Genomic DNA, 23,131 nt, shown 5'->3' with positions numbered 1-23,131 from the left:
AAGGTTGAGAGTCGATGCCACCAATCTAGTTATGACCCATGTAGTGATTGCTCTGCAGAACTTAGCAATTACACCAGTTCTTTCTTCCGCCGTAGGCTACTATGCAATCAGACCAGTCTCTTTTAGACTAGTGGCGAATTCTGCCCAAAACTGCCCACTGTGTTACTGCCATGAGGAGAAAAAAAATCAATTCAAGCTCATTAACATCTTAATAAGGAAATTTGCAATTCTTGTCATTTTCGGCAGACTTGCTACATTATATATCATGTTGCTTTTAATCAAACTGTACAGTGGGATCCAAACGTCTCAGACCACTAACCTTATGTCCTCATTTTGCTTGTACGAGAATTTTTTATTTTTTATTTGTTATTTTCTCACCCTCATGTCATTCTAAACCAGTAGTTCTAAATCTTTTCACTCAAAGGCCCCGCATTGTCCAACACAATATCCCTGCAAGACCTTCTTTTGCAGAACACAAAAGGTGATATTTTAAAGAATGTCGGGATCATAGACTTCCATTGCAGTAAATCGAAGCCGCCAATGTCCCAATATGACGCTGACATCGCTGATTCTGGAACATGAGTTGAGCCGCGATATATCAAGGCCCCGCCCACACTCCCGCCGCAGCACAGTTTACTGCAGAACAACTCATTATGTAGAAATGGAAATGTAGAAATTAAAGCTAAAGCTCCAATCTCCTCTTAAAAATCCCTAAAAAAGTCAGTTGCTGCCTCAGTGAAAAAAAAAAGGTAAGATTTACTTAATTTTTCTTTGGCAAGTTTTTGCACGCATATTTTTTAAGTAAATTTCACATAGGGAATTAAGTAAACTCTACTTATTTTATATTTGTTAATTTTACTTAACTTAGTTAAGTAATTTTAACTTGGCCAGTAAAAGGTTGAGTAATTTCTACTCAGTTGAAATTTCCTTTGCAATACATTTTACTCAATAAATGTAACATTGAATTAAACCCCTCTTTTGAAGTGTATGCTTTACTTAGAAATATACATGTAAATAACACAATAGATATTGTGTAGATACCATATCTACATAATAGAAGTAACGCGGCACCTGAACACGAGACCTCAATACTTGGTACACAATACACAGTGACGGTAACATTTAATGGATCGTTTTTGAGTGTGAATGTGTCATTTTGAGTTGAAAATGAACTCCAAATGTCACAAGATGGCAAGTTAATAAACCTAACAACAGAAGCAATGATAAAACAGTGTAAATACAGCTGGAAAACAGCGAAAAATCAACCATTTTAATTATTCAAACCCCAGTGCATGATGGGAACACCAGAATCAGAAAAGTTTAGTTTTACTTAACTTTATAACGTTGATATTTACGCTTTAATTCCTAAAAGCTTGAATTGAGTAAAAAATATAGAATTTACTTACTTTTTTAATTCTTGCCTGAACTAACTTTTTCACGTAAAAATTACATTTGTTTTTTCTGTAGTATTTACTTCACCACAAAATCATTTTTATCAGTGTACTTCAATCATAGAAGCAGTCAATCTCAGCTGTCAATCATGACGTCAAACTGCCCGTTTTATAGCATCAAATAACTAACTAAAGCCAAACTTATTTAATAAAATGAACACTTGAACTTAAATCAGGATGATACAAAAAAAATGACAGAAATCATCTATGAAAAAAATTATTTGAAGTTTAATTTAATTGTTTAGATTGTCTCAGGTCCAATTCGATTACAGGGAGAGGGTCGAGATGCTTTGGCTTCACTTTTCAGGACTTTTGCGGCACGCTTGTTTGGGATCCAACAACATTAAACATGGATAAAAAATATATATATATTTTGTGTTCTGCAAAAGATGACATGAAGGTGAGTATTTCTGGGTGATCTATTCCTTTAAATGACAACAGCATGAACCTAGAAATAGTGCAGAATCGTAAATATTATAGACTTTTGGACCCAGTCGTGCGTCTGTTTGGACGGCATAGCTGTAGTCAAATTGTGTAAAGTCATTAAGATCCAGGTCACATCGGTTAACTGCAGGCAGAAGCTAATGATCGTGTGAGAGCTGAAGAGAGTGTTTCTGAGCCGGTTTGGGTCTAGGGAACATGTGTTGAATCATTTACACTGTTTACTCCGTTGCATCAGAAGGTGTTAGACTCATGCATGCTATTTTAATAATCTGAGAGAAGGCAGAAATCCCATTCCCACACCAGTCTGCAGTACAACAGCTTCAGGCTCGTAAAACATAATGTGCATATTTTCTTTAATTCTTTTCCCAACATACTTTAGAGTCAATGTAGATGTAATCACCTTCAGGAGAAAAGATGTTCAGTATGGTCTGAAGCATTAAATGTGATAGGGTTTGTAATGCTGTTTAAAAAGGGCCCATCTTTTGTTCTAATTCCTATTTATATAATACCAGTTTCCAATAAACTCTTTGAACAGTTGATGTCTTTGAAATGCAGCAAACACGGAGATTAAATAGGGTTTATTTTTGGAAAGCCAATAAACTAATGATACCTAACGGATAGGAAATATGAGAGCGAAGCCGCGTTGTGCATTTCTATAGCGGACACCGATCCTCCTTGATCTGTCCATATCTTTAGACTCCAGGGTCACGCATTTCATCCGAAAGCCATGGAAAACAGTTTCTGAAAGTCCTTTTTTACTACATATTAATGGTGAACATGTCAAGCCGCTTCAAAAGCACACACTGAGAACTATGCTAGTCTCAAGCTCCAGCCTTAGAGGCAAAATATCTCTTGTGGCCTTTCTTAAACATATAATTTGATTCAAGGTCTGTTTGTTCAAAAAGCCTAGTCATTATGAGCTGATCTCGGCTGGGGATCTGATGAAGAAACCAAATCTGCTTTATAACTTCAAAGGCCTTCACTTCAGTTCAGACACCTAGCTGTCCGGCACACTACCAAACCCAGTGCTCCTGGCAAAAAATTTTTTAGTCGGATAACAAAGCCTATGAAGACAGGATAACCTTCAGAAATACTGTGGTGTGATATTCCAGCACTAATTTTGAATAGTGGATTATTTATCTGCTCCACTCAAATTTTAAGTGCCATTGTGTCACGCCGCACGGCTGAAAACATAGATGTAGGCCTTGGAACCGTTGTATTCAACTGCTTATGAATTCACCTGAATAGGGCTGCTGGCACAAAAATAGAAGCGATGAAGCTGTATTTTTTCATTGCTTTTCTCTGTGTGTATGTGCACGAGCAAAAGCACATCTGTTCATGGGGTTTGTGTGTGATTTGGGGAGGGGGTTTGCGGGTGTGTGTCTGTCTGTGTGCGTTTTAGAGGGGAAATGGAATTTTACCCTGAAGCCATCTGCATTACACTTTGAAGACAGAGTCATTTTTGTTGGTCCTGACCACACCCAACAACGGCCCCTTCCCAATGGACTGCACAAAACCACACTGACGTCCAGTCTGATGAACCGAGCTCTTTTATTTATTTTTAATTTAATAAATCAGTAAGAAAGAGATGCATGATATATCAGTACCATATTGGTTATTTTTTAATTTACTGGTTTCAGTATTATTATTCTTTTGAATTATCTTTATTAATTTTGTTTAGCTTCAGACCATACTGAACTGAACTTTTCATTTTATTTCAATTGTATTCATTATGCGCTTTTGTCATTATTATTCGTTTTTTATATTTCTATTTAGCTTTCTTTTTATTTCAGTTTTAGGTTTTAGTAAGTACTTCAAGTTCATCTTTAAAAACGTTACAAAAATAACATTATTAAATAAATGTAATCTTTAGTATATCTCAGAATTAGTAAATTTTTCATAGTCACGCATTTACAATTATTTTCAGTTATTTAGACAAAACTAGTTTCTTAATACCAGTCATTTACCAATGAATCAACTTGAAAATAATGATTGGCTTATTGTATTTAATATAGGTGCATCCCCCAACACAATCATAAATGAGACCGCTTGAATATTGCTATTGTTTTCCATAGAAAGCAGACAGACTTTTGCTTCCTGAGGAACTGATCCCACACGTCTCTAGATTTCATGAGAGTTCCCAGAAGCACAAATGCGGTCATATTTATCAACGTGGAAAAAGTCTTATTATGAACTTTCATTTCTCATAAATTTCTTCCAAGTCAGATATTCTCTGATATGCTGTGCAAATTCATTTATAACTCTTTGCTGAAAGTCATCAGTTGATATAAGTTGAAGTGTGTCATTTCTGCGCGACTAGCAGCGTTTCAAAATGACGGTTTTAAACATAAACATAACTCATTTGCTGAACTCACACCATTGGTTGAGCCAGTGCTGCTGTTGTCGGGCAGGTCTGGATGTTTAAACAGAGCACCACTGAGCCACAGTGTTTACACATTTTGGCATAAATAAACCAATGAATTGCTTATTTATAGTTGAGTATTTTAACATTGAAAGAAATGACACACTTTAGCACTTTTAGGAGAAACCTCTGAGAAAATGCTAAATATCTGAGCCTCTGGGAAAAGCAGAGGCTTCTCCAACTCTCTGCACAACCGCCCACTTTAACAGAGCAAAAAACATTACTTTTGCAAATGACTGACAGAGAAATCCGAAGCAGCTGAGAGAAAGGGGTGTTTGTCATGTGAATGTTGCCGTTTTTCTTGAAATACTGTGTGAAAACATCGAAACGGACGGAAAGAGGAATGTAAATGCAGGACACAAACATCATTCGTATAGAAACATCAGAGCTTTCAACTATCAGGCTCCTTGCAGCCAAACCTTCTGTTCCTTCAAAGAAGGAGGTTCAGAAGGACCTGCAGTCACCTGATGTTTTTGTTCAAATACATGTCAGGCCTGGGCATACCTTTATGGCTTCACTGTATTGTAGGTTTAATTTTATTTGAAAAGGGGGGAAACAAAGCCGAGGCATGTTCTGAACTGGATGAGAAGATAAAACCAGCTTTGCTTTGTAGTTTCAATCATGCAGAGGGATGCAGCATAGCCACTGGCAACTAGAGCCAGGATAAGGGCAGCCAGTTTCCTCCCTGCCGTTTTACCGCACAGCTCCTGGGGGCACTGAGGATTCAGTTACCACAACAGCACAAGCTAAGATAAGATTTAAAAACACTTTCCCTGGCCAAGAACAAGAAATGAGCCCCGGATCCCAATAAAACGCAAACACCTGAGGAATATCCGAGCAGATTCAAAATAATATTGAATGTGAAGGAGCGCTTTGTTTTTTAGAGCTAGTTTTTGCTCAAGTCAATGTTTGTTTTGAGCCAAAATGGTCGTTAATGCAAATTATGTGAGAACTTTAGAAATTTAAATGTTTTAGGGAGAGATGCAAAACTACATATAGTGTTAGCTTCTGCAGGTTACGTCTAGCGGTGGGCGATATACCGGTAGACACGATTAACTGGTAGAAATTTTGTCAACCGGTAGAGGTTTTAGACCATCATCTCGATCACGGTTACACTCACGTGATGTTGCTGTACGGTGCAGTCACGAAAGCTTATCGCTTGCATGTGTTTTTAAGGATTGCGGTTTAAAAACAGGTGATTTTAAACAATTGAAGCACAGCAAGCACACTTGGTTCGATTGCCTGGACCGAACCAGATTTCGTTTGCTCCCCCTGCCCCCGCTGGACTGTGTTCATATTATATTATTTGGGTCCGAACCGGGTTGCGATTGCATCATCAAAGCAGCAGCTGTTTACCCGGTCGACAGCGAGCATGAAGGCGGTGAAATGCATAACGTTGCTCACCTCACTTTTTTAAATATATTTTTGAACCGTTGGTTTTGTTTCTAGCTTCCGTCTAGTTAATTTATAGTATCAAATAAACATGAATAAACTTGTTGTTTCAACCGCGGAAAGACGTCAATACACACCGTTTTTCAAGTTCAAGTCCACCGACGTTAATCTACAAACTCTCTTGACTGCTTTGTCGGACAAAAATGGCGGATTCTGCGAATTATGATTGGTCAGATCGCTTGTCAATCAAACTCCCGGCGAAGGGTCAATTGGGCTTGAACGGTTAAATACACATACTTGTGTGTCAAAGTGACCATGTCTTTGCAAGTAAACAGTCATTTAAGTGAGCTTAAACAGTTGAGAGAGAAAACACACGAGTATATTGGATCCGTGCAGTCGGTCTTAAAGTGACAGCATCCAAATTTACCTGCTCTCATTACTAGTGCTAATCAAACAACAACAAGAGAAAAGCTCTCACTGCTCTTGACTGAATTACTTTTGTAACTTTACACAGTAAAGACCATTCATTATTTTTCTATACATTTGATTACTTTTTATTTAGAAAATCTAGTTAGATTTTTTTTTAGGTAGGTCTATTTCACTTCTGTCTTTGTTCTATTGTAGTTTGTTTTCTTTGCTCTTTCTTTATCACAGTTCACTTGTCTTGAGAGATTTTTTTTAGGGTAGAATTAGTATTTTAGTTTAATGATATTGAAAATGGTGATAAGAATTATTATATTTCAATAGTATTAAAAATGTTGATATGAAAGCTTATTTAAAGCAAAAATTACTATATTGTGATATATATATCATTATCGTGAAATACAATTACTAATTTGGTCATACCACCCACCCCTAGTCTCAAATCATGTGCATCTATCCTATATATATACACTCAATAAACACTATACATATAGTACAATAAACAAGTTAATATGTAAAAGCAGTATCACATTGATTCAAAATCGTACTGTTGGTCTAAATAGCTATTTCAACAATCAGAACAAAAAAACATATACTCTGCAATATAATTTGAATAAATCACATCTGATTTTAACTGTTAGCTGGAAAACAGTGTTGGGATGTTCAGCAGATGTGAGGGGAAAGTAGCTGCACTGCTTCCCAGGATGGTGCAGCGACTGATGCAGCAGATAAAACAGATCAGTCGTAGCACTGAGCCGTTGGCTGCCTCGGCCCAACTAAGACGTGAGAGCCACTGGGGCGAGTTCATGAAAAGGATCAGACATGCTCCAAAGCTTTACAGAGATATGATACGTTACCCTTCCCCACGCCTGAGTTAGCAATGCGCAAGAAAATACGAGAAATGATATTGAAAGTTCTAGTTCTACTGCCTGGACTGAATAAAACAGACTTTGAACCAACTGGAAAAAGTCTGATGACCACCAATGTGTCAAAGTCTCAGCTGGTAGATGCCATAACTACACCATTCTGACCAAAAGGCATCTTTCTCCATTGACTGCCATTCAGAAGTAGCATTTGTTCTGATAGAATTTATATTTTTGGCAAGAACATAACCAGTGCATTTGTCTACTTGAACATCATAGCTCAGGATAATTGCTAGCGGAGGTCTAACAGCGTTCTTGTGGTGACCTCATCAGTTGTGTAACTGAGATGAATGGGAATGAACGTCAACACCATTATGCTTTTTTTGGTTTCTACATTTTTGCTTCAGAAAAAGACAAACATCTTGTGAACTTACTGAGTGTCAGACAGAAATAGAAAGTTGAAATTCAGCCCTCCTATTCCTAGTTTTGTGTTAGTGTGAGGAACCCAGTGTTTCGTAGGTCAATTTCATTAAATGACATCTGAAATGTGGTCATGAGACCACTGCATGGGCCTGAATCAAACAAATACTTTAGCTTGTGTCTCCTATATATAGAACAGCAGAAGATTAGTGCACTGCCCAGAGAAAAATACATTGCTCCTTATCTCCAAGGAACACATTCTTTTCTGAAAGTGTGTGTGCAGCCCCAACGAGAGGGATGGAGTGAGATGAGGAGCAAGAAAAGGAATTAAAACTCTTCACCTGCAAATCGTCCACCTAAGACGCTGGGAACACCAAAGGCACAGGCTTTTAGCTTAAATACCTTTAGTAAGAGATCTACGATAACCACTCGAAAACCTCCCAAGAATGGCGTTATCTACGACTGCTATGAATGTGTTCGCAGGTACTTCCAAATAAGGATGTAAAAAAGAAGTGGAACTTGGTCAGCTTGTGGTTAAATTTAGTGTGCTATCACCCCAAGCTTTCAGCGTGGATGCTAGCAGACAGCAACATCAGTTCCTCACAGATATATTACGGCCTCACGTCACTGAAATGGCACTTCAGAAGATGGAGTGGACTCCTTAGAGTGCATTGGATGTGCTAGTAACTTGTTATAAGCAGCGGAGTTATTTGTTTATGAATAAATACCAAATACATCACTGTAGTTGTAAGAACAGCTGTCGGATATGTTCAAAATCTGAAATAAGGACCAGCCGAAAATATACAGTGCTTGGTTAGCGTATTAAAAAAAAACTGACTGCAATCTTTTCTCTTCCCTAATAAATGGTAACACTTAACTTAAAGACCTTATGTATAATGCATTATAAAAGGCATTCATAATGTACTTTATAATGCATTATATCTTTTCATAAATAATGGTAACCAAAGTTAAGATCAGACAGATTCTGAAATTGGTTGTTTGTCATGTGTTTTAACGCACTATACTTTCTAAAGGTGTGTTCAATGATTAGATAAGTATTATAATGTATTGGTTAGTTATTCATGAGACCATACAATGCATTATAAGGTGCATTACAAGGCATTATTAAAGCTGCAAGCAGTGTCGAAAGGGCCCTCACACCTGGGGCCACCGCCACCCGCTGGCCCTGGGAAAATAGTGAATAGTGGTAAATCATAAATATAGGACAAATATGGCACATTGATGTGCCACACTTCCTGCTGCCAGCAGGTGGCGCTTTGACAATAACTGAATATTTGCATGTATATGTCTTCAGCTCTTTTATCAAACATGTGAAGCTTAAGACAGATCGGACATTGCATGCCTGAGTTACAACAACTTCCTGTTTTGTGGCGTTAATCGCATACATTAGCACTTGACCAAGTGTTGCATGATTTAACATGTTTTTAGCATGTTTGGTACTTCGTGGCATATTCAATTTGTTTCTTGGAGTGAATTACAGTGTAAAGCATGCCATTTCCTCTTGCCAGCAGATGGCGCTATGACTAACTAATACTGGCATGTAGATGTGTTCAGGACAGGACTCTTATCAAACATGTGAAGATCGGACATTGTATGCCTGACGGAAAGTTAAAATCCTCCACATTTAATTTAAAGCTACACTGTGTAACTTTTTTAGTTTATTCTTAGCTAAAAACACTTCGTTCTTTCAAAAATATATGTGCTCATTAATGTATATTTACTTATTTCAAGTAATAAAGTATTCTCGTAAGTTTATAATATGCCATTGAAAATACATACGGGTAAGGGGTTCGAATGCCGGTCGCCATGTTGCCCCTCCATCTTGAAAGTACATTAGCCAAAGAGGGACATACCCGTAAATTCAAGCTTCGCCTTTCGCGTTTTAACACTCGATGGCACCGTGCCGAATGTAGACGAGGTCGAACTGGAAGCCATATTAATCTTGGACTAAATCGGCCACCGTAGGAGTTAAAACGAAATCAGAATTGAGAGGAAGAGAAACTTATATTCACTGGATGGTCATATACCTTTTAACCGCTAGATGGGGGAAAATATCACACAGTGTAGCTTTAATTTCCTACCGTATCAGAGAGAAATGTAGTAGCACGTTGATCTGCCATTAGTGGGTCTTTAATGGAGAAACTCTCCTCATGTGTTTGCAGTTTAAATATAAGGATGCATTTAAAAGTTAATGGCCAAACGTATCATTACAAAAGTTGAACATAGAACATTGAAGAAATATCTTTTCATCAGGCGAATACCGTCGGACTCGCACATCTGTCATGTTTGTAGTTTTTATCCGTTTTTGTAGTTCTAATCGAATCCTCGTCCAACTCGCAATGGGTTGTGGGCAATATTAGGCGTTAGAGTGTGCGGCGATCCGCACTTCGAAATAGTAGACCATCCGGGTATCTTTGGAATACTCTTTTCAACATACTACGATTTGGGACATATTAATTGTATTTTCGAATACTATTTAGGACGGATAGTATGTGAATTGGGACGCACTAGACATCTCCCATGAATCCGTGCTCAAACTTGGCGTCATCAAACTACACCTTTGTTTTGAATAGGCAACCTCTAGTGGATGGAAAAGTTACATAGTGAAGCTTTGAATGCAAGATATGTAATATTACATAAATATGTAAATGCATTTGTAGTAGTATAAAATTTCAAATACATTTTAGTATATTTATTTTTCATTAGGTTTCCTCCGGGACTGTTTCTTTCTCTAGTACAGTGGCTTTTAGTTCACATAATGGCTAATATGAGCACTTTTAACAGGATAGTTAGTTAGTTAAAAGCAGCCATTTATAAGGTATAAACCATGGCTTTTAGCTTCTACAGCCCATTTCTTTGGAGGTTAATGTTGGATGTGCAATTGCCTCCTTTACTGAAAGCAAAAATGTCATTACAGTCAGTACAGTTGAATAGCATTATTAGCACAGTAAAGTGGAGGCCATGGGGTGACAAAATGGCATACTACCTACATTGAAACTTACAGGGGTCTTTGAGATATACAATTCAAGTCATTTTCTTTCTTGATGGCTTTTCTTTCCCAAAACAGCCTCCTCAGACAGACTTGATATTCAGCATAGAAAGTTTTAGCTTTTTTTCTTTTTCTCCATGTACATCTATGAAACTTTTAACAATGGCAGACTACCGGTGTAGCAAATCTGCTGGGGTCTTTCAGACATACAGCTCAAGCTATATACTTTTCTGATGGATATGAAGAGCACAGACTCCTTAGACTTGATATTCAGCATAGCACGCTCTTGGTTTTCCTCCGCGCACATCTACAAGACTTTTAACATAGGGCCCATTGTACTTGACCCTTCTGGATGGTAAATAAATCAATTTGTGCTGAATGCAGAAAGTGCTGTCACACGAGATGAATAAAGAAACAAGGGATTTTGAGGAGAGAGAGAGAGGGAGGGAGGGCGTAAAAAGGGCAAACACCCAGAGGTGGGATTTATTGAATAAAGAGACTAAACTTTCCCTCAAAAGACAACTGAGAGTGGAAAGACTAAGGAAAGACAAAAGCCCAAGATCCGCTAGGGAAGACTGTTGCTTTATTCTGCTCTCTGCGGTATTGCCATCATAAAAGCAGCAGCAAAATCAGTGCGGATAGTGTAAAAAAGAAAATCACCTAAAACATTAAATTTGCATGTGAAAAGAGAGATAAAGACCCGCTCATGAAGACAGGAATTTTGGGAGGCGTCACAACAGCCCCTCAGGCCACCGATCTCGATGTGCCGAAACAAGCTCATGGAGAAGGGTAAAAAAAATAAAGCAGGCTTCTTTTCCCCCCGATGTGAACCGAAGCAGCTGTGCGACGGTTGTGTGTACATAATCAACCATTTACCTCTACTCCAACTTTCAACCTTTTAAAATCGCATTAGAACGGTGCTTGCTGAAACAACACGGCGCTCTGAGGGAGCTCCTCCAGCCCGCGAGAGCTGGAACTAATTTATCGCATGAGAGGATGCTTCTTCCCCTGCCTCTCGGGAGTGGAGCAGGTCGGCTGCCTGCCCTAATCATTTTCACCATGAGGTTTACTGAATGTTTAACCTGTCAAAAATCCGGTGCTATCTGACTATGGCATGTAAAGTCATGCGGCAAAGCTGTTATGGAAATTCGAAAAGGGAATAATAAATCGAGCCGCAATTGATTCTATATGCCATGCATCTTTGGGAACCCTTTTGTTTAATGATACTCCTATGCTTTACTTTATTGGGCAACATGGCCTTGCATTTGAACTTCTTTCTCTGACATTTGGGTTCAAGGCTCATCCAGCCGCAGCTTCATTCATTCATCCTCCCTTTCACTCCCACCAGTAAACCTTTTTAAATCACATAACCACTGTAATTTATAACTTGGGTGCAAAAAGACAACAATTCAGAGCCTCTGAGCTTGATTTAGTGGGAGGCGCTAAAACGGGATGTGAACATGAGGGAGGAGGCCAGTAAATTATTAGTGGGAATAAGACTTTTTAACCTTTTTCATTAGAGCTATGTACTCAGATAGACCCATGGTAAAGATGACATAGATTTGAAATTGACCTAATGACTTAAAGCCCACAAACTCTGCTGCAGTTGAAACTCTACTATGCGTAGCTCCTGTCTGTGGGAGTTTTTCCCTAATTCAAACAGGGTTGCATTTTAACTTTTTCCCTGCCAGCGTTTTTTTTTTTAAGTTGTCATTTTCACTAAAATGTCATGGCCCCCAGGATATTTTGTTGTATGAATATCTGAACATGCAATGTATCAAAAGAAAGAACAGACCCTCTGATTTCTGATTTTATTCTAGCTTCATGCATTCTTTTTTAACACTTGAATATGGGTAAGTTTCATAAAAAAAAGCAACATTGAGCAAAAAGCTCAGAAAATCATACGTCTGAATCAGATTCAGAACGATGATCAAAACACGGATGGAGTAAATCGAGTTCGTCAACACGCCTAATGCTTGCAAAGTCCTATAGCTCGTCCTGGATCGACATTTCATTCAGTAACATTAGTCCATTTTGATTTATATGCTGTTTAATGTTGATGATCGCATTAAATATGCATATGATTGCAAGTGATATTGCTTGTTTCTGCAACTTCATCGCTTGTGCTTTGATTCAGTACTCTTTCAGAAGATGTGTCATAGCGCCCCCTAGCCTATAACAGCGAGAACAAGGAAACCCGGAAAATAAATGTAGTTAAAAATTCTTTCATTTACTCTCTCATGTCGATCCAAAAGACTTTCTTTTTTCTGTGAATCACAAAACCTAAGTGGGTTTTTTGTCTTCCACAGAACAGTACTGGTTTGGAAAGACATGACGGTGAGTAAAGGATGGCAGAAGTTTTGGGTGGACTATCCCTTTAAGAAACTCCCTTGACCACAGGTAAATTAAAACCTGTCTGGGGTAGTTTTTTTGGCTCACACCATGTGAGTTCTTATGAGTTCATGTGTCAGCCTGCCTCACTGCAAAAGTTGTTAAATTGGGATTACAGAAAGAAGACTGTGAGAAATGACAAGTCTGTGGCAAGACTCATTAACACTCACACCTCCGGCCTCGCTCCATTCCCACAGCTCTCGGCCTCGTCCTGCTTGCCACAAGGACTTTACTAAATTGCAACTCATAGAAATTCAACAGAGGTGATCTATTCTGGGAAATTATTCTAGTTAATTTATTAAATATGACACACACACCCACACAAACTAGAGTGGTGCATTGGGATTGGGATCCTGCGTGTCCTAACGCAAATCTTGCGGGAGTGGGCGGTTTTACCTTTGCAGCAAGTGGGAGTACATTTGATGTTTTTTAGTATTATTTAATTTTTTATTAAAATTAATTCTATTATAAACTAATACATTTATCTATTAGCAATATTAATTAATTATCTAGGCTAATATAAACACATGTGATATCTGTGAGGTTTATATTTCCTATTTTTGGTAATTATTTCCTTTTTTATATATTTAATTGGTTTACTTATTTTATAAGTAATTCAACTAACTAGTGTGCCTTGTTAGATGTGTGTGTGTGTGTGTGTGTGTGTGTGTGTGTGTGTGTGTGTGTGTGTGTGTGTGTGTGTGTGTGTGTGTGTGTGTGTGTGTGTGTGTGTGTGTGTGTGTGTGTGTGTGTGTGTGTGTGTGTGTGTGTGTGTGTGTGTGTGTGTGTGTGTGTGTGTGTGTGTTGTTGTGCATATGTTAAAATATGTTTTAGGCTCCACTAGTTGTGATGTGTTGTTTTAACAGTTGATAGAGTTTTATAAGGCTAATAAAAAGCTGGCCTAATATTGAGTCATTTGTGATGCTAGCATTACTTAATCTTATGGTCAGTTTAATTAAACGTTTTCTATGTTATTCTGAATGATAGCAAAGCCCTAATGTTGGTTTAATTTGTTTAATCTCCACAAACTGCAACAGAATGTTTGCGGGGGCGGGGGCGGGGGCGGGGGCGGCAGTGGGTATACAAACATTGCGGATACAGGCGGGAGTGGAACACACACGTTGCGGTAGCGGGCGATAATGGTCAGAAATTCAAAGCTATTTTCCTCAAGGGGACCAAACAATGTCCCCACAAGGACAAGGATTTCGGATACTGCCATCTTTGTGGGGACATTTTATCCCCATAATATAGGGTTTACCAGGCCACACACACACTACATCATTTACTCACCCTCAAGTCTATATGACTTTCTTTCTTCTGAGGAGCATAAAGGAAGGTATTTTGAAGAATGTTTTTGTCCACATAAAGAAAGTCTATAGGGTCCAAAACAACATTAGACACTTTTTTTTGTTCCACAGAAGAAAAGTTACAGGTTTTAAAGGATTAGTTCACCTCAAAATGAAAATGTCCTGATAATTTACTCACCTCAATGCCATCCAAGATGTCCATGTCTTTCTTTCTTCAGTGGAAAAGTAATTAAGTTTTTTGAGGAAAACATTTCAGGATTTGTCTCCACACAATGGACTTCGATTGCAACCAAAAATGTTGAAGGTCCACATCAATGCAGTTTCAAAGGGCTTTGAAGTGCTTCAAATGGTACTGTGCGATCCCAGCTGAGGAATAGGGTCTTATCTAGTCAAACGATCTGTCATTTTCTAAAAAAAAAATTAAAATGTATATACTTTTTAACCACAATTGATCATCTTGTGCTGGTCTGCAACGAGCCAGGCATTACGTAACGTACGTTGAAAAAGTCACGTCGAACGTGGGCTGAAGTACCGCCCCATTGTTTAAAAAGCGAACGTTCGAAGACAAATACAAACGCTTTTTTACCAAAACAGGTAAAACAATGATAAATTAAATAATAAATATGTCATTCAACATACAATAGAATTTTTTCAACGATCCTCCTTTTCCACACTTTTAAACAATGGGGCGGTACTTCCGCCCACGTTCGGTGTGACCTTTTCAACGTACGTTACGTAACGCCTGGCTAGTTGCAGACTAGCACAAGACGATCAATTGTGGTTAAAAAGTATTTGAATTGTTTCTAGAAAATGACCGATCGTTTCGCTAGATAAGACCCTATTCCTCAGCTGGGAATTGAAGTCCATTGTGTGGAGAAAAATCCCAAAATGTTTTCCTTAAAAAAAACGTAATTTCTTTTCCACTGAAGAAAGAAAGACATGAACATCTTGGATGGCATTGGGGTGAGTAAATTATGAGGACATTTTCATTTTGAGGTGAAATAATCCTTTAAAGAACATGAGGGTGAGTAAATAATAAAATAATTTAATTTTAGGGTGAACCATCCCTTTAACTTGAAACGCAAAGTTTAAAAGTTATGAGAATTTCCATTCATTTTAATTCCACTTTTTAAAATTCTAATACAAAGTGTAATTGGAATTTATAAGGCATTATTAATTCTAGCCTAAATGCTCGAATCTGAAAAAGAAATGCTTTCAAACTAATTGGGGCATTGTGAACCTGCTAAAAGAGCAATTAAAGCTCTTTCAGACCATTTCTTTCACCCGCATTGTTTGGTCTAAACGACTCTCTGAATAGGGCCACCCGTCAAGATCACGGTTCACCCCACATTACCTTTAATAGATTTAACCAGCATCAGTGCTTCCTCATTCACCCTGACAGCTCTGGGAGATCCCGTCCCTAACACATGGAGCTCATGGGCACTCTAACCTTCTTTCCATCCGCCTCTCTCACTCTATCCGGAACAGATTTAAGAGAGGGGAAAAAAAAAACTTTGCCTTCCTCTGTCATGCCCTTTTGGGTTCAAAGCATCACTTAGAGAGGTGAGAGTGGCAGGCAGGAACGTCTCCTCGCACATGGAGAAATGCAATCTGCACATCACAGACAGCATCAAAGCGACGGACCCAGAATGGGAATCCGGTTATCGTGCGTCTCCATGGCTGCTAGAAAGGTTGTGTGGCTTTGAATGTCAGCCTGAATTGAAGCGCTCAAAGCCTCAGATGGATATTTGACAGAATGTGATTTGGTGGGAGGGAGACGGGCTAAGGGCCGCTACAACTCGCAACCTTTTGTAGACGGATCTAAATGCCAGGACAAACATTTGACATTGAAGAAATAATATCCGCCAGACCACCATTAACCACTACACGTGAACGAGCAGTCTGATGTATGTAAATCCTTTTCCGGGGGGCATTATCGACCTCAAAACGTATGGCTTTAAGTGTCTCGGATCAAAACGCGCCATGTACGTTTCATAAGCGCAAGCACTAAACACACTCAAATTGGCTCTACGCTGTGATCTCTGAACTGATCGATACGACAACCCCGAAGAAAGGGTGACTTATGACTCTTGCGCTATAAGCAAACTTATAAATAACACTCCAACTGCCACATAATTGCTGCTAAAACTATATTGAACAGCTCAGGGTGGCCTCGCCGTGGAGCGACTAACCGCACTCTTGAGTTACCGCCAAAGAGCGTGTGTTAAAAAAAAACATTGTGTAGAAATAATTGGATGCTTGTATAATCGATAGCCACGTGCAGAACCTTTCATTGACTGCCATGTCAATATATTTATACAACCGGCCCATAAATGAGCAAGAGTGGCCCAAAAGAGTCAGTTATGGCTCTTTAAACCGTCCCATTAAACTCAAGATGGGATAAAAAAAACCCTCAAAAGACAAGAAGATCTGTCTGCCAACGTGCATCCTCTCAGGCTGCCAGACGCTTAGGTCTGCAAGAATCATTAATATTAATAAATAAATGCAGATAAACGAGTCCAGTCAGCACATTTAATCAGCAGAAAAACGTCTTGTATCTGAGAGACAACCGGTGAGTTTGACGCCCACAGTCATTTCTATGACGTATATTGGTTTGAAAACACCAATGAAGTTTTTCTTGGTGAAAAGCAGGACAGCCACCAGGAGAACTTGAGTTAAATGTTGTTGCTACTTGCATATTTGAAATGCCGCTGTGAAAATTGTTGTGTACAGTGTGCAAAAGTTATCGCTCTCATTTATAGCTTATCTCAGAAGCTTCACACTTGTGTCTCCCTGCTGTGCATCACTACACTGCTTATATGCGTAACAATATTAAAGCTAGAGAACAATATTCCCTCGATGCGGCACTTAAGACCACCAACAGGCGTTTTAACAGTCCGTCAGACTGCGTACACAAACCCTAATGTAAGCATTCCCTTTGATTATGTGGCAAAAAGGAGGGGTGTGGGAGCAGATGAGTAGATAAGACTGGGCGAAGTCTCAGGAGGCCATTTTGGGCGGTGCAGACAGCAGGTCTTCCCTCTTAGCAATGCTCCGATTAATCCATTAGCAAATGGGGATAGACAGGAAAGACCCCCGATGAGGGAGGGATAATGTATGTGTGTGCATGTGTTTATGGGACAGCAGATGCTTGGTCCGACACATGGCTTGAGTAATTTACTGTAAAAGCCTGTGATGGAGCATACATGCATGTGCGCGAGTGGTCGGGAGGAAATTTAAATATGAATAAATGATGACATAATGGCTTCAGCACTTCAACCCATTTAAATGGTTGGTCAAAAGCACATTTTGAAACCTTAACTGTCTGTCTCCTCCAAACCTAAATCCAATAATTTCAGCATAATACCCACAATCATTTTAGCACATAAAACACTGTTCACTTAGCCTATGCTGTTTTTTCTCTCTCTCCTCTTTCCATTATTTGAAACGAACAAAGCCCTAAAGCTGTAAAATGAGCTTTTACCATATGCTCCCATTGGTTCTTCCTGAAAGCAGGTCCATAGTTAGGCTCGAACTAAATTAATATGCAAATATGAATCCAACTCTTTTCACTACATGCGTTTTCCTGTTTGATATCCAAGTGGAACTGACGTTAATCAGCTCACGCCCCTTGCCTGCCAATAAACAATGACAAAATATTCCCCCATCAGGCCACGGTGGCATGAATCTTTCGCTTGAATGCTTAAATGATCAGATGTGGGATTTCTTGGTGTAGATGCGGTTTAGTGTCAGTCTTAATGTAATTAGGTTTTTCTATCTCTCGCGCTCAACAAAGGCCTGTGTTTGAGTTCAGAGGGAGTTTCAGTTCCTCCTCATGGACAAACGTCATTCAGAGTGACATCACGGATGTGTAAACATAGATGTAATCCTCAAACCTAACAGGACCCTTAAAGGACAACTCCGGTGAAAAATTAACCTAGGGGTAATTAACACATGGTTACCGAGTAGATCGTTCTCTGGGATGCGTTTTCATGAAAATCGAATGTAAAGAGTTTTATCTCTAAAAACAGATTAGCTAATAATGCTAGTCTAGTATTCAACTCCGGCTAGTCTATGTCGGAGTTGTCCTTTAAACAAACCCCTATCTTTTATTTAAAATATGATGACTTATGAAATATTTTCATCATAGACTGTAAAAAAAAAAATATGGACGTAGTGTCCGTGACGTCACCCATAGGATTCTGAAGAGCAGTTTTGAAGCGCAAAGTAGGGTCGAGCTGGCCGGTACCATCTTGGCAGCACGTCACACCCGGATAATAGAAAATGGGCAAAGAGGCAAGACGTGGGTGGAGCTGAGGTGACGCGATGACTAACAGACAGCAGACAATCGGCAATCCACCTGTCACTCAAAGTGGCCGCGCCCTTAATTATGCAGAACTTTAAGGCTTTATATAATGTAAACCAATGTGTTATAAAAATAAAAAAATCACCCCCCTCACAGTTGTCATGAAGGGCAAAATAAGCCGTATAGACCAAAACCACAATTTGTAACAGACTGTAGACATGTTTTTTTCTGCTGTAAAGTTGGTTATTTTAACATGGGGCTCAATGAGATTCTGCTCCCTTCTGGAGCCTGTCCCTGGAGGCCAGTCGATGAATTGCAGTTTAAGTCACTTCCATATTGGCTTCAAGTGAAACTGTGGGAGGTTGCCGCTTGATTTTCATGCATGCTACAAAACCTAGTCCACATACAGTCCTTGCCTAGCCTAGATGCCAATCAAACTTTGCCCCGCCCACAACATTTGAGGTCGGGGAGTTCGGTCTGGACTTGATCCGTTGTGGAGCATGCTCGAACCAGAGCTGTTTGGACCAATCAAAATGTCAGGGTGGGCTTTATACGATGATGGACAGATGATCAACAGTAACGTAATCATCCACGTCACCAAAGAGCGCTTGGGTTGAATTTGTTTACTAAACGGAGAACTTGTTCGTATACGCATTCACCTTTACTATTTCTCTCAAAAATGATCGTGTTGGTAAGTACTCCGTGTATCCTTAAATTCTTTTTACAACACCGGCAAAGATCGTTTACACTCATCTTCTTCTTCTACTTCTTCCAGCTTGCGTGCAGTTGAGTTCTGTTGACAACTATGCGTCGCTCAACATACTGTATGTCACTCACTCCGTTGCTCTGATTGGTTGTAGGTCTATCCAAATGAGTGCAGAGGCATTTTCTTTCCTGGTTCGGTTGAAACGCCCCATAAATCACAGCCCATTGGAGCAGAATCAAACTCATATTCTGACTAGAATCTGAGTATGACGACGTCAGGCTAGTCCTAGCCCTTTAATCATAGAGCTTTCAGAATGAGGAAAAAGTCCTCTTAATTAGAATAAGGAAATGTTTCATCAGCGAAGTCATTTAATGATTGACAAATTAAATCTACTCAGTAGGCTGCACAGAACAGGTTTTTGCTATATAAAATACATTCTGAAGCACATAATTCAACCAATGAGCTTGTGCTTTTCTTTACCTGTTTGCATACAGGTGATCAGTCTCCTGCTGACAGCACTTCAGAGAAACTGACCTTTCCAACACACAACCAAAAAGAGCTAGAGGGTCATAACAGCAAATACCCTTTGAGTAAAGGCTATGGGTTTTTTGTGTGTGTCTGTGTGAGTGTGTGTTTGGGGTGGGGGAGAACTCTTTGAAACTGCCTGTGTAGCTTAAAGCAATGTCTGTGTGGGGGAAACAGACATATACTAACATGCCTAACATCTCCGGATAAATCATGAGATGTCATGTTCTGTCACTGAGAAACTACACTAGAAAATACTGAAGGCAAGAGCGTGAACCACACCCATCATATTATAGCAAAGGATACCAAAACATTCATTTCCAGTGCAATTCAACAACATATTCTTCATATTCAAGTTCTGTAAACAGGCCAACAAACACAAGTTATTTTGGAAAATGTCATATGATGTGCATTTTCCTGTTGTGCGACGGAGCTTCCTTAATTTTATGCTGAACAAAACCCGGATAACTAATTCACCCCTGGTTCCCTCATTTTCCTATGGTTTGATAATGGGGTTTTTCGATTTATGAGCAAAATAAAGCTTTTCATAAACATAACTAGACAATACTTTGATGTTTTGTTCTACACTGCACACACTCACACTCCAGACGTTCTTATCTAGTTACTTATTAAAAACATAACACGTTTTCAAAAAGAAACATAACTGCTTCAAAATGTTTGTTTTCGGTATGTGTAGCCTAATAATGATCATTATCTCTCAATTAATGTGAGGTCTTGTCATTAATATGAGCAAATTGATACATGCACTGTAGCATACATTTTGTGTACATTTTATGCCAACTACCCATTTAAGAGCCAAAGTATGAACCATGAACTGATACTTATCTCGTCATCTAGATAGATAGATAGATAGATAGATAGATAGATAGATAGATAGATAGATAGATAGATAGATAGATAGATAGATAGATAGATAGATAGATAGATAGATAGATAGATAGATAGATAGATAGATAGATAGATAGATAGATAGATAGATAGATAGATAGATAGATAGATAGATAGATAGATAGATAGATAGATAGATAGATAGATAGATAGATAGATAGATAGATAGATAGATAGGTCACCACAGCAGTCTACATACTAGAGCAGTCACCACAAAGTTATGACCAGTGATCACTTTTTCATCGATTCTTTTATGGAAATGAATAAAGACATCTATGTCAGATACATTTTGATAAGCAAACAAGCTTGTGACACTGATAAAACCATACACCAGTCAAATGACTGAATTGGTAACATTAACACCGCCCCTCCACCTCCGCAACCTCTCGTGAGCAACGCTCGCTTTATTTCTCTGTATCTCTCTCTCCCGTTCACGCGCACACACATAGCGCACTCGCGCGCTCACAAAAGATGCACAAGCCGGGCAGCGGTGTTCGCGCGCGTCTCAATCCCTTGTAGTAATTTGAGCGCGCTGGACAACAGCCTTGCACGAACCCACAATAATGCAGTCGCTTATTAAAAGGATAGTGCATATCAAAATTAAAATGTTATATCGTGTTCAAAATCCGTATGACTTTTTCATTGGCAAAAATAAAACCAAAAGGAAGAATGTTTTTCTTCTATGCGTTTTGAATGAATGGGTAATGGAGCGACCAAGCTTAAACATGACGCAAAATCACCACAAAAGTAGTCCAAAGACATCATATCTAGTCCTCTGGCGACATACAATAGCTTTTTGTGAGAATATCGTATTATATTTTCACTCAATCAGACAGGGGATCCAATTCACAAAACCCCGTCTGAACGATTCGTTCATCAATCAAACCGATCCAGTTCTCACTTGACTCGATGATCCGAACAGTTATTCTCGGTTTGTTCCTCACACAAGTCGTGTGGACTACTTAAAAATTCAAATTCTGTCATCATGAATGTCTTTCTTCTTTTGAATTGTATACATACATGTAGCCTACGCTTGGAACAACTTGAGGATGGGTAGATGACAGAATTTGATCCCTTTCATTACGGTAAGTCCTGTTTGACGCTTCAGCTAAATCGGGCATCATTGTCATTCCATGGAAATGAACGACCAGGATATGTTTGGAAATGTTCATGGGTGAAATTACTTTTATTCTAAGGTGAACTGTCCCTTTAAGGTCCGTGTTTAATTTCTGTTTGGGACTGACGCATATGTTGGGGGTTTCAGAAACACGCGCAGGTGTGATGTCACTGCCCTATATGTTTCTGCGTGTGATGCAGAAACATAAACACGTCGTATCAAAAAACGTTGCCTCGCATTTCCCGACTAAAAGTTGAAACACGTCTTATTCACTTGTCTGTACTGAGAATCCTTGAAGTTTGAAAGCTTTAGCACAGTCTCCCACTGCTGCAAAATGAATGAATGTGAATGTCCGAGGCGCGCACAGATGGCTTAATCTTCTTCAGGTGGAGAGTTGACCCCTTCATAACGTGGGAGAAATTAAAAGTGCAACACATGACCTGGCAATGATTGCCAACGAATTGCGGCAACGGCTCTCCAACATAAACACTTGTTGATGATGCAAGGAAGTACAAAATAAGTCAAATGGTCACTATATGAACGAACAGGATCAACAAAATTCTTGGATTACGGCAGCGATGTTACAAGGAAAGAATGAGATTAAAAAAATGTTTTATGATAAATTAACTGACATACCTGGAGGAAACACAGCGACTGCTATGAAGGCACCGAAAAGACAGATAACCGATTGCATCCTTAAAGAAAACCCCGACTCTCCTCTATACAGTCCGTTGAGAATCTCAGAGATACGCACGTCTGAAGTTGTTGGATAGTAACGAGAGAAGTCGCTGGTTGAGTGCGTTGAAAGGATCAGGCGGGTTGCTTTACGCGGAGCGCGCAGGTGAAGTCTGGAGTCTGGACGAGCAGTGGAGATAGTGCAAATTCACACTGGAGAGTTGAGCGCAAGGCCCCGCCCCCCGTCCCGCCCCCAGCGACACGCCCTCTTCTTCGGGTGAAGCCCGTCGCTGTGGTAACATTTGACAACGCTGCTGTTAATCAGTAGAGTTAAAAAGTCCGAATGATTCTAGTACATCAGTTTCAGTAAATCATTTAAAAAACGATTCTGCAATTTGTCCCCCACACGTTGGGTTATCATGTTTTACGGTGGCTTTCCATAGACATAATCATTTTCAGAGGTGGGTAGAGTAAGCTATCTAAAAACTGTAGGCTACTCTTAAGGAAAAGTAAGTACTTAGAAATGTATTCAAGTAAAAGCAAAAGTTATAATCTAAATAGTTACTTGAGCAAGAGTAAAACAGTATCCAATAAAAAACGTGATTAGTTGATTTAACTTAAATAAATAAAGTAACTCGTTGCCTTAAAATGAGTAAAGGTACAATATGTAAGATTTTTGGATTAAAATATCCTATACAAAAAACACTAGAACAATGTTATATATTTTGTCGACTTGTGTACTTTATCCCAAATGTTTCCAAGAATGTTTA

The 23,131-nt window shown here is 39.1% G+C and overlaps 1 protein-coding gene across 1 annotated transcript in view; it reads right to left on the bottom strand.

Annotated features, from left to right (window-relative positions):
• Positions 1-22,542, bottom strand: part of alcama (activated leukocyte cell adhesion molecule a) — a 130,275-nt gene extending 107,733 nt beyond the window's left edge. The window contains 1 exon segment of the mRNA XM_079804850.1: positions 22,323-22,542. Within this exon segment, the coding sequence (XP_079660976.1) occupies positions 22,323-22,380 (58 nt within the window). The 5' untranslated portion in view covers positions 22,381-22,542.
• Positions 22,543-23,131: the final 589 nt, after the last annotated feature.

Source organism: Gobio gobio, assembly GCF_949357685.1.
Source record: "Gobio gobio genome assembly, chromosome: 22".
NCBI classification, from domain to species: domain Eukaryota; kingdom Metazoa; phylum Chordata; class Actinopteri; order Cypriniformes; family Gobionidae; genus Gobio; species Gobio gobio.
The sequence above is the reverse complement of the archived record's forward strand: the minus strand, read 5'-3'. Positions and strand labels throughout refer to the sequence as shown.